The 17,379-nt window shown below is 42.6% G+C and overlaps 1 protein-coding gene across 4 annotated transcripts; it reads right to left on the bottom strand.

Moving 5' to 3' along the window:
• Positions 1 to 6,727: 6,727 nt before the first annotated feature.
• On the bottom strand, positions 6,728 to 17,048 carry alas2 (aminolevulinate, delta-, synthase 2). 4 transcript variants are annotated; one of them, XM_061681776.1, is made up of 10 exons: positions 16,910 to 17,048; positions 15,014 to 15,365; positions 14,828 to 14,923; positions 13,891 to 14,113; positions 13,506 to 13,690; positions 12,194 to 12,373; positions 11,046 to 11,210; positions 9,154 to 9,422; positions 8,111 to 8,273; positions 6,728 to 7,648 (listed from the first exon to the last, which is right to left on the bottom strand). In XM_061681776.1, exons 2-10 carry the CDS (start codon positions 15,342 to 15,344, stop codon positions 7,485 to 7,487), a joined length of 1,776 nt encoding a protein of 591 aa, XP_061537760.1. In that variant the 5' UTR covers positions 15,345 to 15,365; positions 16,910 to 17,048; the 3' UTR covers positions 6,728 to 7,484. The 4 variants fall into 4 exon arrangements, with proteins under 4 accessions (XP_061537760.1, XP_061537769.1, XP_061537788.1 ...); XM_061681785.1 differs by having other exon boundaries at positions 13,638 to 13,690; XM_061681804.1 differs by lacking the exons at positions 14,828 to 14,923; positions 15,014 to 15,365 and having other exon boundaries at positions 16,910 to 16,928.
• Between the last annotated feature and the right edge of the window lie 331 nt (positions 17,049 to 17,379).

Here is a 17,379-nt window from a genome sequence, read left to right as displayed (position 1 = left end):
GGACTGCTGCAGAGGATGTCAATCCTGGAAACGAAAATCCTTCGTCTTGAAGTGTATGTGGATGTAAATGGACACTCAGGGAACGAAACCACTCTACAGATGTCTCAAAAGGGTGAGCAGAAGTGTGCTAACAGACAGCCACTTATCTCAATATAGAGGAAGGATGTGGACTGTGGAAACAATAATGGACCAGCCAGCAGTTATCCCTGGAATTTACTGGGAGCAAAGCCCAAAAATATGGAACAACATCTAAAAGGGAGGACACAACACCAGCAGATTATGGAGGAATCTGGCTGGCCTGCGTTGTGGGCTGCTTCAACGCTGAGTGAGCGGCCGTGGACAGTCGCAACAGCGAAGGGCAAGGAAAAAGAACGCGAGTCAATGCAAAACATTGACATCAGACTTGCAAATAGATTTGAGCCACTTTTACAAGACCCTGGCCAAGAATGCTCATCCCCCACCACCCCTGAAAGGTATGAAACTAAATCATATAAGAAAAAAATGGCACCCCAAACATTAATAGTTGGTGATCGAGCTGTCAAGGATGTGAAACATTTTTGCAGTGAGAAGAACACCAAAGTACTGTGTTTTACCAATGACACGGTGTCTGATATCTCTAAAAAAAATCCTGGAGATCACAAATCAGCACCCAACTGTGAAATCTGTCATTATGCACACAGGGGCCCTGGATGTTCTGAAGCAGCAATCAGAGGTACTGAAGCAAGATTTCATAGATCTCCTGACAAAAGTGCAATGTTTGGCTCTGAGGTTTTTATTAGTGGACCTCTCCCACTAGTATGATTCGGAGATGAACGATTCACTTGGGTAAGTCAATTAAATATGTGGCTCAAAAAAAGTATGTACGGCACTACCCGTGAGTTTCATTGACAATTTTGGCATTTTTTGGGACCGCAGACATCTTTACAAGGCAGATGGTTGCTGTCTCAATAGACAAGGGGTTAAGTTATTGGCAGCCAACATTTTTTACTGTGTACGTCATTCAGCGGCCCAAAAAGAAAAACACTGACCTTGGTGATGCAGTTGTTCCCAAACAATCAGAGGAACAGGAGATAAGGCAACACGAGGCGCAGATGGATTCATCAGGGTCATCCAAACAATCTGAGCAGCGAATGACAACCACTATTAAGAAAAGGTACATAAATGAGAGCACCGCCAATAAGTTTATGGAGACCATTGCTGTGCCACAGACTGTGAATGCTGAAACAGTTGATGAACTTTTGGATAATTTCACCTGTAAATCAGAATCAGAATCATCTTTATTTGTAAATAGGGCATGGTGGCAGTTACAGCTCTTGTCAGAATAAAATTAGTATGATATTTAAGATTCGTTCTGATTCGAGTCAGAAAATTCTCATTCGATGATCGCGTTTCCACGCCTATTCGATACCCAATTCGAGTCACCACCCATTTGTGAACGTGCACTCCCAACTCCAAGGTAACTGATGGGTAGTATGGATTGTAGTTTTTATCGTAATGGCCGCACTTCATCACCAAGCTGTTGAATTACACATCAATTAGTGTAATGGATCTAAGCATGTGGCACATGCAGCGGACACATCATCAGACACAAATATTCCCACTGCATCCACATCACCACCAAGCAATTAGTCTACAGTGACCAACAAACTTAATGTTTGACATTTGATGATCAAATAAAATGATTTCCGCAAAATCTTGTAGAGGGGTGATGCCATTACTCATTACATTTCAGTGAGGATATGGATAAAGTTGCGAACCACCCTACCTCAATATTAGAATTGCACCATTGTTTCTTCATTCTCCCTGAACAAGAGGAAACCTGCTAAGAGGCAAAAATATGGCAATTAATATTCTGTTTGACCTTGGCGGAGGTCTGTGCTCTAATTATATATGGTGAATGTAAAAACATTATCTTTCCATTATTCAAATACACCAACTCGATGCAACATTATAATAACAATAAAAAAGAATGGTATTAATTATTAATAATAATAATGTTAATATTAATATAATAATAACAGTAATAAAATTATTATTATATTAAAAGTTTAAGCAAGGCTACTGTTCCAGGTTGTTGAAGACGTTTCATCTTTAATCAAATTTCAGTTCTAAATCGTTGTTGTTGTTGCCAGGTGTGGCTGGTAGTACGAGCAGCAGACAAACACAGACTCCAGTCATTCGACCGTTATGCATAACCACCGAACATTCACCTGCCTGGTGACAAAATGGGTCGCGAGGGGACATTTTACCTGTAGAGTGAGACAATATTTGGGGGATAGATGTCAAGTTAATATTGTAAGTTGATAAGTGATGGTGCAAACCTCCTCCTCTATTTAGAGAGGGCGGAAAGGCCACTAGCCAGGGAGCCAACCACAAAAAAGAATAGGGGAACTCTGCACAAGATTTGAAACTGATGAAGCCTTTTCACATTAATGGTCCACAACCAAGAAGAGTCCAAGAGTTGCTTTGGTTCAACTTTCCGATATTATGTATTTAGCAGTGGTGGGCAATTATACAGCATCATAATGAGAGCTGTTCCTAACAATTGGGTTACCTCAATTATGACATGGACACTCCAAAAATATTATTCATGATGCAGAGCAACTCCACAATCAAAATAATTAATGTATTGTAAAACGCTGTTTATTGCTGGGGACGTGTTCTCGACTTAACCACAATGAGTGAAAATCCATGGTATAGAGAGAGTATTAAAAATATTAAAATTTCCACGCACTTTGAGCACGCACAGAAAACAATTGCAAGCGTAAAGGTATATAAAAAAATACTGTACGTATTTTAGTGTCTTGTGTTGCAAACCCCAATTCAAATGAAGTTGGGACGCTGTCGAAAACGTAAATAATAATCGAATACCGTATAATGATTTGCAACTACTTTTCAACCTATATTCAGTTGAATACACTACAAAGACAAGATAGTTAATGTTCGAACTGATAAATATTATTACTTGTTTGCAAATATTCTATTGTATTCCTAAGGTTCATAATATCATCAAAGCATTTAGAGAATCTGGACAAATCTCTGCATGTAACCGGCAAGGCTGAAAACCAACACTGAATGCCCGTGACCTTCAATCCCTCAGGCAGCACTGCATTAAAAACCAGAATCATTGTGTAAAGGATATCGCCACGTGGGCTTAGGAACACTTCATAAAACCAGAGTCAGTTAACACAGTTCGTTGCTACATCTAAAATGCAAATGCAAAGTTAAATATAAACAACACCCAGAAACACCGCCGGCTTCTCTGGGCCCTAGCTCATCTGAGCTGGAGTGACGCAAAGTGGGAAAAGTTGACTGTGGTCTGACGAGTCCACATTTCAAAATGTTTTGGGAAATCATGGATGTCGTGTCATCCAGGCCAAAGAGGAAAAGGATTGTTGTCAGTGCAAAGTTCGAAAGCCAGCATCTGTGATGGTATGGTGAGGTGCCATTGCCGATGGCATGGGTAACCTGCACATCTGTGAACGTGCCATAAATGCTGAAAGGGACATACAGGTTTTGGAGCAACATATCCTGCCATCCAAGCAACATTTTTTTAAGGAACGTCCCTGCTTATTTCAGCAAGACAATTCCAAGCCTCTTTCTGCACGTGTTACAACAGCGTGGCTTCATCGTAAAAGAGTGCGAGTACTAGACTGGCCTTCCAGCAGTCCAGACTTGTCTCTCATTGAAAATGTGTGGCACATTATCATGTGCAAAACATGGCAACGGAGACCCCAGACTGTTGAGCAACTGAATTTGCACATCAAGCAAAAATGGGAAAGCATTCCACCTACAAAGCTTCAACAATTTGTGTCCTCAGTTCCCAAACGTGGCGGCATGGTGGACGACTGGTGAGCACATCTGCGCTCGAGTATAAAGGCAAACTGCACGCAGGATAGCCGCAGTGACGTCTGTTCTCTTTGCTGTCAATGAACGAATGAAACGTGGATCAGTGACTGTGGCTCTCCATGCATATAAGCCCATAAGAAAAAAATCACTACAAACCTCAGATTTCAACATCATAGAAGAAATGCCCAGGATATGGCAAGGATTTTCATGATAGACAAGTAGATACAGTCACTGATGTTGTAGCGGTGCACTCGCCTGACGTTGGTGCGGGCACCGTGGGTTCAGTTCCCAGTCAGTGACGGTGTGCAAATGGTTGTCCGTGTCTATGTGTGCCCTGCGACTGGCTGGCGACCAGTTCAGGGTGTAGGTTTTGCCTGAAGTCAGCTGGGTTAGCCTCCAGAGCCTCGTGACCCAAACCAGGATAAGCGGTGTTGAAAATGGATGGATGGACAAGTAGATACAGTACATTCCACATAGGAATCAGCGATGTACCGTGGCCGCAATATGTGAACCATGATATTGCAGGGGAATACTGTAATACCTACTGTTCCGACTGTCAATCAAAACTGAACTTTATTTTATTTGCAAGTGGTCATGATTTTGTGCATGGCTGATGCATCTTATTCCTATGCAGGCAGCAGCACAGGATGCCAGCAGCAGGTCTTCAGATGGATGCTGGGATCAGGCCCTCTCTCTCCTGACTGTGGCAGTACGAGCAGCAGACAAACACAGACTCCAGTATCTTCGCCAGCGGGCAGCTTGCCTCGCTCAACTTGGCTTACACGAGCGGAGCATAGCCGACCTCGATCGAGTCATTCAGAAACACGGCTCTTCTGATGCCAGCCGGTCTGACAGTCCCCAAGTATGGGCAGAAGACCTGTGTTTTCGCGGACGCAGCCTGGTGCTGTGTTCCAGAGAAGGAAATGCTCTTGAGGACTACAGCAGGGCCCTTGAGCTCCACAGGGAGGGGACTATCCGATGTGTAGACGAAGGTCCCGGGAGGCTCCGTCTGGCCAAGTGCTTTTTGAGGGGCGCACTGCAGCAGTATGGCGAACAGCAGCTCAGCAAAGCTTGGGCCTTGATTGAGTGTGGCCTTGTTGTGGACGGCGACAATGCAGAACTGCGCCGACTAAGGGCAAAGGTCAAACGAGAAATGGCCAGCCCCTGTAATGTCAACTAGTGAGTCCACAAAGCAATTGGTGACCCAGTCCACTATCTTTTAGGACAGTGGTTTTCAAACTGGGGACTTCCAGCTGAACTTTGGGGTACACTAAATAATGTGCAGTAATTATTTTTTGTTTGTTTTATATATTTTTTTCCCAAGTCCATACCTACAAATAGTTTGGGGAACAGTGTGCCAATAAACAAACATACTAAACCTATTACTTTTCCCTACCTTGGCTTTGTGAGAATTAAAAGCTCTGATATGATAGTGACATATCACATATACATGTATCTGAAATCCTCGCATGCATGCAGCATTTGTTGTACATGTGAGTCAAGGTGACCGCGGCAAAATATTGGCAGTTTGGGTCAAACGTTTCCAATATGGCTAAATCACTTTTTTTGGAACGTATAGATGGACATCATGTTCAGCGTGAATGACTCAGTGATTGCCTTCCTCCAGGCTCTTGTCATCCATCAATTCCATTTTCTGAGCCGCTTCTCCTCACGAGGGTCGCGGGCGTGCTGGAGCCTATCTCAGCTGTCATCCGGCAGGAGGCGGGGTACACCCTGAACTGGTTGCCAGCCAATCGCAGGGCACATAGAAACAAACAACCATTCGCACTCACAGTCATGCCTATGGGCAATTTAGAGTCTCCAATTAATGCATGTTTTTGGGATGTGGGAGGAAACCGGAGTGCCCGGAGAAAACCCACGCAGGCACGGGGTGAACATGCAAACTCCACACAGGCGGGGCTGGGGATTGAACCCGGGTCCTCAGAACTGTGAGGCTGACGCTCTAACCAGTCGTCCACCGTGCCGCCCTCTTGTCATATGGAACAAAATGTGAAAATGATTACATTCTTAGCGGGATTTTAACTGACTAGTCGCTTTAAAAAAACATTTGCTCCAATGGTCAGAAAAGTCGCTAAATATAGCAACCAAATCACTAAGTTGGCAAGACTGACTGCTTTTGTGAACTAGCTTCTGTTGGCAGAATGTAAGTAGTGCACGTCAACTAGCAATGATGAATAAATATTCTATTTAATTCAACAACATTTTTATATTTTCCTTTCTTTTGAACAGGTAATTCATATTTAGTTTGAAAAGAAAATAAAAAAAATAGCCCCCACGGTATTTAGGGGGCGGCACGGTGGTCGACTGGTTAGAGCGTCAGCCTCACAGTTCTGAGGACCCGGGTTCAATACCCGGCCCCATCCTTGGGCCCGCTTGACACCTACAGTTCAGTGCGTTGGCTGGCAAAAACTTGTGCTGTGATGCATACTCATGTTTAGTACACTTCCCCTCCTATCACACGCTTGGAAGAAGTGGTCATACGAGTCATACAGTTATGGCAATGCAACTGTTCCTTGCAATGTTCAACTATGTTTACCTCACAGTCAAAAAAGTCCGTGATGTATTCGGTCACGTGCCGGCACAACATATGTGGCCTATTAATGTGATTAGTGTGAACTAATGCGAAAAATCAATTATCCAAACGAATGACAACAAATGTGTAAAATTTTGATATGGTGTGAATCTTTGTTATTTGCGGGGGGTATGTACCAAGGCAATAGTGCTTTTAAACTGTTGCTGCCAAACAAATCAAGAAGGCATTTCTGGGCACATGCGCATACAAATTCACAATGCCATTGAAATGATAATTGTTATAAAGCCTTACGTCCTAACAACTGGGAAGAATTCAAGACCAGTCTAAAGTTTGTACATGCATTCTCACTTTATTTAATGAGAAATTTAAAATGAATACTGGATAAGCAAACAAAAACAATTATTCCCATTAAAATTCAGCACTATGTTATGGTGAAGCTGGAGTATTTTCCAAAAATGCGACTAAAATGTTTCTATTTTGACACAAAATACAATATTTTGTCAGTTTTAAAGTTAATTATATATTTGGCATTAGAATGTGATTTTTTTTTCACATTTGTCATGTTTGGTGTAAAATTTAATCCATTATTTTATGTACAACATTCAAGTGTACATACAACAAGTGCCTTAGAAAAGAAAATAACAGCTCAAAAAAGACAATTAGAGCTTATTAGAGAGATTACAGGTATTAATTTATGAATGAACCAACGGCATGCATTAGCTAGAATCCTTGATGTCAGTTTGCTGACTGATTTGTTTCTAGAAGTGGAAGCCAAATGCAATGGTTCTATCATACAACATGATGGAATTCACACAACTTTGTTTAATTCAAACCAACACATCTAGATAAGAAAGTGCCCAATGTGCAGGATTTATTCTTTTAAACTAGGAGAGGCATAATTCCCATCATATCCACATCTACAAACTGCAAGCAGTCATTCATGAAACACGAATAAACTATACAATCCTAAATGGTGATATGTTAGAGATTAACACTTATATTCTTCTGGTATATAGAAAGCAAAATGTGTTTAAAGTAAATTTGAAGTACTGCTTAAGTTGCTGGTAAGATTCCATGTCCTCTATGCAGACACAGTAATGTATTGGGGCTCCATGTTTCCAAAGTAGGACTTCTCCCATTCACTCATGAGGTCAAAGTGCAGTGGGCGGTCGCAGAATTTGCAGGAAGCTGCCGTGGGGTTGGTTAGCTTGAGCCCTACCTCTTGCCAAACGTCCACCAGTTTCTCTGTGAATGTGACATTTGCGTTGATATGTGTTAGCCTGGGAGAGTAGATGAAATTATTTATATGGTGCAGAAAATTATCTCAAGGCACTTTACACATTGAGCAGGTCAAGAACCGCACTCCTCATACATGAAAGAAAATCAACTGAAGCCTCCATGTAGAAGCACTTGGCAACGGAATCAAGGAATAACTCTTTCTAAGGAAGAAACCTCGAACAGAACCCAGGTTCTGTGGGGCGACCCTCTTCCTCAGACGGTGGGGTTGAGATGGACAGTCAGAGTAGAGGGAACCAGGTTCAATAGAGTGACAAAACAGGATAGAGTGGTTGAGCAATTCGGGGAGGGACCGGAGAACAAGGGGCACAACAACCACCATACCAACAACACTAATTGTCCCAAGATGACAGCAACAATGATGGCAACGGCAGTTTGGTCCTTGCAAAGGACAAAACAAGAGCCACTCACCAATAAAGTACTCCATCATTGCAGGCTGATGATGAGGAGACGGAGCCAGGCGCAGCAGCTCCTCTCCACGAGGCACTGTGGGGTAGTTGATGGCCTGCACGTAGATGTTGTGTCTCTCCAGCAGGATGTCGCACACCTTGGTGTTAAGCTCTGCATTGCCCACCTGCAGATGGGAATAACAACAAAAAACAACTGTGATGACCAAATCTTGCTGGACACTTCATTAGGTATGCCGGCACATGATGTGATTATGTGACAGTGAATCATTGTCCGCTGTACAAATTCATGGCCGTAGGTGGCGATTAAGATGTGGCCCACCAAACATCTTGATTTCTTATTCAATGAAGGGAAGTTAGTGAATTACACTTTAAAACATTCTTCCTACCTTTTTCCCCCAAAAAACAAAAATTCCACTGTAACCTGTTTCATGCATACAATAATATACAGTTGTGGGAGGTAACACAATACAACTACAGTTCACTGTTACTGTATTGTAGATTTTTTCAGCTATCTGCTTTTTCCTTTTATTTTATACAATGTATTTATTTTTCTGATGACTTTTTAATTTTACTCCTTACATTTGAAAACAAATATCTACTTTCTACACTTTTTTTTTTTTTTTAAATGGGCTCATTAATTTTTTTTCACCTGCTACGGATGATGGCACGATATAAACAAAAAGATGTAAACAGACGAAGGTTATTTCATCTTGACAGCAGTGGCATGTACAGATGTGAAATAGGGAGGCCTAACAATGACGACAACCGATTTGGTGAAGCAAAAATATTCTCCATCCATGGTTTTACTTTCACTTTGTTACTTCGGAACATTTCAGAGTCTGTGCCTTTTTACTAAGAGTTGAATCAGTACTTCGACTACCAGGGTAGGCCTATCTGTTTTTCTGCTTACTCACATTCACACCTACGGGCAATTTCGAGTTTTCAATTAACCTACCATGCCTGTTTTTGTGATGTGGGAGGAAACCGGAGTACCCAGAAAAAACCCACTCGATGATTTTTAAATTTGTTGGGAAACCTCCATACCCGTATGGGGATGATGTGGCTTGGACAGTGGACCACAGGTAGGCCCTTGTCCATAAGCAGCTGTCTCATGTGTTTGACGTTCCTCTGGTGGGCTCTGCGTAGGGACTGACCCTCGGGGCCCTGAAGGACCCGCACAGACTCCAGGGCTCCGGCCAGGACCATGGGGGGCAGGGCGGTGGTGAAGATGAAGCCGGCTGCAAATGATCGCACCGTGTCCACCAGGGCGGCGCTGCTGGCGATGTAGCCTCCCACACAGCCGTAGGCTTTGCCTGGAACAGCAGATTGTTTATGGGGTCAGGTGACACCTTTTTCTAAAAATACAGTATTTCCATCTCAATGAAACTATTTTCTATTTCAGAGAGGCTTGTTTTGTGCAGTTCTTATAAGGTAAGCAGGTTACACTGGTCCTTTGTTTACTGTGGGATTTGTTTTTGTTTTTTAAATGAATGAAAAATGAATAATTTAAAGGTGCTTATTAATTTTTTTCATTTATTGAGTTATTGAAAATAATAAAATAACACACATTAGTAAAATAAACCAATTTAAATACACATTTAACATGTATTTTAATAAATACGTGTACCGTATTTTCACGACCATAAGGCGCACTTAAAAGTCTTAAATTTTCTCCAAAATGGACGGGGCGCCTTATAATGCGGCGCGCCTTATGTGTGCACCGAGCTCCAAAATCTGTAAATGTTGTTGTGTGACTTTGATGAGCGCTCCGCTTGACTGACTGGGAGCATTTCCTGCCGACACGCTGCTTATATAGAGGAAAGGCTGACGTGACTGAGGACAGCATGCGGACGTTAAAGGGGGAAGGACGCTAAAGGCACGCCCCCAGTAGGTATATAGCGCCGGTATGTGCAAACAACATCGGTTTGGCTAAGGACCCCCGAAAATGGCACCTACGAAGAGACACGCTTACGAAGCACAGTTTAAACTGCAAGCTATCAGTTACGCAGAGGAACATGGGACTCGAGCAGCCGCGAGAGAATTCAAGATCAACGAATCCATGGTTCGCAAGTGGAGGAAGCAGGAAAAGGCCGGCATCATTGCTGAACAGCCCCCCGGAAATGAGACTGACTCCGACAATGACGAGAGGGAACCCGGCATGTTTGATGGAGAACTTGCCCAGCTGTTCATTTCGGATACAGAAGATGAGGACATTGATGGATTTGTGGATGAGGAATTATAAAAAAATAACGTGTTAAATACTTCAATAAAGTACAACCGAACTCAGTTTTGCTCCCGCTGCCTTTTTAAAAACATACTCTAGCATGCACGCTATCATCTGCGAATGACCTGGCTCATCTGTCTGTTTAAAATTCAAATGTGACACTGATGTCTGCCCTAATGCCCTGTTTTAAAATAGCAGCTTAGAATGTTTATTTTTGAACAAGAAGATACAATGTCAGGATGATTTTAGGTGTGTATCTTCAAGTTTCTTGCTTACGAAAACCTTCCAACTCTGTTATGAAGTCATACTACAGGTATATGTTATTTGAACTACTGTTATGACTCAAAACACTTTGAAATCAATCTTTGTAATCCCGTATTGGTTTAAAGTGTAAATGTCGGTTTGCCTGCACATTTTTAGCTAAAAGTTTGAATTTGCCATAAAAGTCGACACAACCTCTGATGTTATTTTATCACAAGAGCCGCAGCGGGAGTAGAGCTGACACCCTGCTGATAACCCTCTGATTCCTGTGATGAGAGCGCCTCCTCTCCAGGCCCTCATGTGTGAGTTATCATAGCAATGTTGGCACTATGACAGTGACAGTTAGACCGAGTGGGTGTGAGTGTGACTTTAGCCAAGAGGAGAGTGTGGCCGGTGAAAATAAATCCAAATAGTGAATAAAAAGGGAGGGTTCTCCACATAAGACGCTCACCTAAAGTCCCAGACACTATATCAATCTTGTGCATTACATTGTCCCGCTCCCCCACTCCAGCTCCATGGGCTCCATACAGGCCGACGGCATGAACCTCATCAACAAATGTCAGCGCTCCGTAACGGTGAGACACATCGCATAGCTCCTCTAAGGGACATATGCCGCCTGAAAACAAACAGATCAGAAAAATATATGACTCAAATGCCCAAGTTGAGACGATAAAGCGCTTGTTTAAATGCATAGGTTATCGTTATAAAATGAAAAGAGTAGGGTTTCCTATGACTAGGAAAATTTAAAATATGTCAATTTAAGACAATTTATTTACTTTTTACAGAGATGCTAAAAAGATAATAGAGAGAAATAAAGCTGCAGCAGAATAACAATTTCCTCCCACGAAAAACAATGATGGATGACAAAAGACTTTCAAAGTGCATAAAAAATTAACACTCCCAAATCTACCAATCCCATTTTCTTTCTTTTTTTTTTTTTTTTTAACCTGTCCTGTTCAGCTGCATGGCCATTTAGACTGGTGGATTTGTATGCCTTTTGTGCCGGAACAGTTTTGCTGTGCAACAGGGGAGTTTGAAATACTCCCTCTGCTTATTTTTTAATTTTAATTTTGTAATTTCTGATGTTTACAATAAAGGGTGTTAGGGGACAGACAGAGGGACAGAACGGACAAGTGGAATAGGGGAACCACAGCAGAATAATAGTTAGACAGTCTAGATATTTGACCACAAGTAATGTTACAAAAGTCAAATCGTGTTCTTATTTGTGGATGGGGGGGGGGGGGGGGGGCACACGTTGAGGACATGCAACAACTAACCAAGAGGACAAAATGAGAGAAGACAGAAACGGGCAGTATATGACAGGATGTGGGAAATGAGCAAGGTTAAGCGCCTGTCGCGAGCAATGATGGGCGAGGGCGCCAGGAGATGGGAGAGGAAGGCGAGGACCCATTATTAGTTTGGCAATTTTACCACTGCAAATATGACTATTTGATACATCCTTGCACAAGTAGATTTTTTTCAAATATTGCTCATAATCTTGAGGAAGCTATCTGTAAAATCTAATTGTAAGTACATTCAAGGGTGGGAGTGGGATCTGTCTACAATTTCAAATGGAATAGAACATGCTGTGATCCTCACCATCCATTGAATGCACCGTCTCAAATGCCACTATTTTGGGCGTCTTTGGGTCTGAGCGCTGCAGAAGCTCCTCCAGGTGTCGACTGTCGTTGTGGCGAAAGATGAAGCGCTCGGATCCGCTGTTCCTGATGCCCTGAATCATTGAGGCGTGGTTCCCAGCATCAGAGTAAATCTCACAGCCTGTGAGTGGAACAGCAAACACACACCATTAATCGCTCACTTGTAATACACCTCCTCATCAGTTAATTTGTCTACACATTAATTTTCAACTGCTTGTCCCATTCTGGGTCACAGGTGAGCTGGAGCCGATGCCAGGTGACTTTGGGTGAGAGGCCCGAGTACAGCCTGGACTGCTCGCAGTCAGTCACAGGGCACAGAAAGACAAACAACCATTCCCACCTTTTTTCCCACAATTGATGGTCTTCAATTAAACCAAACATGAATGTTTTGGGCGCCACGGTGGCCGACTGGTTAGCACATCTGCCTCACAGTTCTGAGGACCGGGCTTCAAATCCCGGCCCCACGTGTGTGGAGTTGGCATGTTCTCCCCGTGCTTGCGTGGGTTTCCTCCCACGTCCCAAAAACATGCGTGGTCGGTTGATTGTAGACTCTAAATTGCCCGTACGTGTGAATGTGAGTGCGAATGGTTGTTTGTTTAAATGTGCCCTGCGATTGGCTGGCGACCAGTTCAGGGTGTACCCCGCCTCTTGCCCGAAGATAGCCGGGATAGGCTCCATCATGCGGTGGTGGAAAATGGATGGATGAATGTTTTGGGCATGTGGGAGAAAAAAACATGGAAACGCCACACATAAAAGCCTGAGCAGAGATTCATACCCACAACCTATTGACTGTGAGGCAGACGTGTAGCCAAATGATCCACCACCGATCCGTTTGATCACAATTTTTCATCATGCAAATACATTTTGGACAATTCTACACTTTCTAAGAAATTGTTTGGGGAAGGCCTTTTATTTTCCAAGACCACAATGCAAGGTATGGTAGTTAGATGTCTAAGAACTTCCCATCAAACACTTTTGGGTCAGACTACAGGGGAGATTATACGGTAAGCAAAATTTCCCACATAGACCCTGTAAACTCTTGTAGAAAGTCTTTCCAGCAGAGTTGGCTTTCATGAGGAAAACTGCTATAGAAAATAGATGGATGGATTGAACTTATCAACTGCTGGAAAGGAAGAAGGAACTGATTTAAATTTTTGGTGGCATACCCATACCATGGTCACTTTGTGCAAGATATAATCCAAAATCAGCAGCATTGTTGTTTTGATATGTCAAAGTGGAGGTCAGGGTTATACCTGGCAGCATTCTGGCTAAAGTGAAGAGGGTGGAGTCATTTGCCACAAAGCAGGAAGAGAAGACCAGAGCGGCATCCTTCTGATGGAGCTGGGCCAGCTCCTTCTCCAGAGACACGTGAAAGTTACTGGTACCTGAGATATTCCTGGTGCCTCCTGCTCCTGCACCGTTTCTGCACAGGGCCTCACTGATGAGCAAAATAAGATGACACATTATACAGAATGGCAGACTTCCAAGATAGACAAGTGGATATGTCCCACAGTAAAAGCTTCCATATAGCGGGCTGCGGTTAACACGATATAGTGAGAGAACTACATAAATAACAGGAGACATAGACTGAGCTCCAAATGCACAGGTACATCCACAGTGCAATTGCCTTCATGTTACCTGATGGCACTGAGGACCCGAGGGTGCCGACTCATCCCCATGTAGTCGTTGCTGCACCACACAGACACTTGGGACCCCTCGCGGTCGGACACAGAGTAATCCTCAGCGAAAGGAAACGAGCCGGCGCTCCGGTTTACAGTCTTAAAGACTCTGTAAGTATGGTCCTTCTTTTTCTCGGCGATCTTCTCGGAGAAGAAGTAGTCGTAATCATAGCTGGGCCCAACTACATAGACATGATCAATTGTAGTATATTAGAATGGCACAGACATCTGCCAAGGCCAAACAATGACAAACATTTTCAACTCCAGTCCTACAAGGTGGCAATGTGCATTACAAGGTGCATGCCAGCTATGATGTACACCAAGCTTTTTTCACCACGGTGCCATATCCTAGATCTGGTGGGTCACTGTGCCCACCTGGCCTCAATGCAAGTGAACAGAACCAGTGATACGTCAGTTAATTCCGTGATCTGCAGCCTAATTTGGACCTCACAATTGAGTATATTGTGTATAAAGCATGTTTAAATGATAACGTATTGCAAATACCTGACAAACTAGCATACTGCATGTGATGTCGATGTATGATTGCTTGTATTCATGTATGCAGCTGTCCCTTGCTCCAAGACAAATTTCTCCTAAGGGAGATGAATAAAGAAAAACCTTGAACCTTGAGTGGTCAAAATCAATAACTTTTGTTACCCAAATCTTAGCTGGTGGAGTTAATGTTGAAGTACATCTGGTTCTAGTATCAGTATAGACACCCATGTCATTCGCCCACCTGACACCAATGCAAGTGGACAATAACAGTGAAAAGTAATGATAAATTCCACGATGCGCACCTTAGCTTGGATCTTAGAGATGCTTTTAATTGGTACCGTATAAATGATGTTTAAACCATAACCTAACTCATACTACACCTCTATTGTCACCATACAAACCCATGTTGTCTTTGAGGAGGTGAGTGATGGTGTTGTCTTGAGGTGATTTGGGGAAAATAGACTCCCTTAAATCCTTCAACAGAGAAATCATCATACCTGTCAAAGCAGCATGCAAGTTTGCCACGTCATTATAATCATTTCAAACTCCTTTTCAAACGTTTGTTGATGTTTTTTGCTGCTTCCTACCCTCTCTGACATCCTCCTGCACTTCAGGACTGGCTTGGACCATCCCAATGCGAGAGGTGACGAAAGGGCAAGCCTTCGACGCCGCCGGCTCCACCACCTGAGGAGCCGTTTGAGCAAACATCCTCCGTTGCTCCAGCGTGGGAAGCTGGCGACAGTCAGGACTGGCGGGGGAGGCGATCAAATTTGCCTTTACAGAGGCCGACCCGCAGATGCTGATTTGACGTGCAATGATGGGACATTGATTGGCCAAAGAGAGCAATGGACTTGATCTCCTCAAAGCTGGTTTAGTGGCAGACTTGAAGAAAGGGCAGTGGTGAATGAAGGCAGCCATGTTGAGCCAGTTCTTCCTGCTCTGAGTGAAGGAAGATTTTTTTTCTTATTCAGTGTTAAAAATCAACCCAGTATCAGCAATATATATATATGTATATATTTGGGTCTTTTTATATACCGGGTGATTGAAAAGTAACTCCCTATTTTTAAGTACTTGTAATTTATTTCTGAACTATAATTAGAAGAAAGTGTGTTGCATGGAGTTTTATTTAAAATTCGATATGGGCGCCAGCATTAACCACCAGTCTCTCAAGCCGCCTGGGAACCGCATTAACTGATTTCACAAGGAACTCTTGTGGGATGGAAAACATAACTTCTCGTATTCGATCCTTCAAGTTCTTCCAAAGTCGTTGGTTTGGTAGAATAGACTTGTTCCTTTAATCATGAAATATACACACAAAAAAATTCTGAAAAATATTAACAACATATGAATAAATAATAAGTATTTTAAAATAGAGAGTTACTTTTCAATCAGCCTGTATTTTTATTTATTTATTATTTCATAGATAATTGCGGTTAAATAGGTAAGGAAGAGGCGGAACTTTGCAGTCAAACTTTTTGATGCCAAAATTTTGCATATGACGTTTTGAGAACTGAAGGTGCCTCCTTCAGGGTGCGGTTTATCTTCTGACTGCAGCCGCTTCGGTGCTGAGAGACAGACGTCATCAGCCGAGGCTCCGATCAAATAATCCACCATAAGATTTTCATCTGTAATTGTGTATAATACGAATCATACTTTTCAGGTATTTTAACGATTCGTGTATTGTTGTGGGTGTGGAATTGCACTGCATCATATGGAGAGCGCTCACTAATATTTTGCCCACTCATGTAACTAATTTAGGTAACCAAAATATTAGGTAACCGACAGGAAATTAATCCACGATCAACAATATCTTCAGTAGAAGCTTTCATGCAGCTCATGTATTCGTTAAGGTATGGATGCAATTGCAGTGTGTTTTCTTGGACTGGCCTGTGGTCAAAAGATAAGGTAATTCTTAGGATCTGAGGCTTTCTCTTGTGGTGAGATGCCTATCTTGATATTGGCCTGTCAAAGAAGGGCCTTTACAGCAAAAGCGGGTCAAAATTCATTTGTACTGTGTCAATTTCAGCAGACTGTGGATCAATAGCAATAAATTAGCCCATCATTGCTCTCGCCTGTGATACTTTAATAGAATAGTTAACAATTACTTTTGAATAATTTTTACCAAGTTCCTTTAAAAAACATTGCACTGTACAGACAATTAAAGAAGAAACAAGTATATACTGTAACCGCACTATTGATAATGTTCACGTTACTAGCATTTTTAAACACATCTAGTACCAAATTAAAATCAGAGTAAATGAATCACTCATGCTATTTTAACCCTTTCCTCGGTACACCAAAAAATGGTCATGAATCTTTGACCATCACAAAATGTGACATTTCTGCCCTCCTTTAACCACTTGTTATATATATATATATATATATATATATATATATATATATGCATTTTTTAAATATGGGAGAACAGGGAGGGTTAAAGATGACAACCACAAAACTACACGTTATCATTAGTTAAAACTCACCTGTTGACCTGCACTGAGGACGAACTTCAAAAGAGCAAGTAGGCAGATGGTTGAAAGTGTCCACACATTTATTGGCGCATTCGCCAATCACCTCTGCCCCCACCCATCCCACTTGTCACGGCGTGGGGGCTGGCTTCTCCTGATGATGACATCCCATAGTAGCAAGACATCACTCACTCGCAGACTGCAAATAGCGTATCGAGCAGCAATGCAAGGAAACAGTAGCACACTGAACAACCACACGCTTAAATGTTTATAAATTACACTTTGCCTCATCACCGTCCATCCATCCATCCATCCATCCATTTTCTGAACCGCTTATCCTCACTAGGGTCGCGGGAGTGCTGGACAGACACACAGACAGATCGATTGATAGATATTGATTGCTCTCAACTGAAATACTGAACTGCGATCGCCGTCATTGAATATTCGTGACCACGCTGTGAACGGTCGAGGGCGCCTCCAACCAG

This window comes from Phycodurus eques, chromosome 1 (genome assembly GCF_024500275.1).
Source record: "Phycodurus eques isolate BA_2022a chromosome 1, UOR_Pequ_1.1, whole genome shotgun sequence".
Lineage (NCBI taxonomy): Eukaryota > Metazoa > Chordata > Actinopteri > Syngnathiformes > Syngnathidae > Phycodurus > Phycodurus eques.
This window is presented reverse-complemented; position numbering and strand designations above follow the sequence as displayed.

Excerpts from the sequence above, each read along its gene's own strand:
- alas2 (XM_061681776.1), bottom strand. The coding sequence starts at position 15,344 with ATGGCTGCCTTCATTCACCACTGCCCTTTCTTCAAGTCTGCCACTAAA. Across the intron at positions 14,114-14,827 it reads CCTCCTCAAAGACAACATGG|TTGGGCCCAGCTATGATTAC; the intron begins GTTTGTATGGTG and ends ATGTCTATGTAG. Across the intron at positions 9,423-11,045 it reads TATAGTGTCTGGGACTTTAG|GCAAAGCCTACGGCTGTGTG; the intron begins GTGAGCGTCTTA and ends CTGCTGTTCCAG.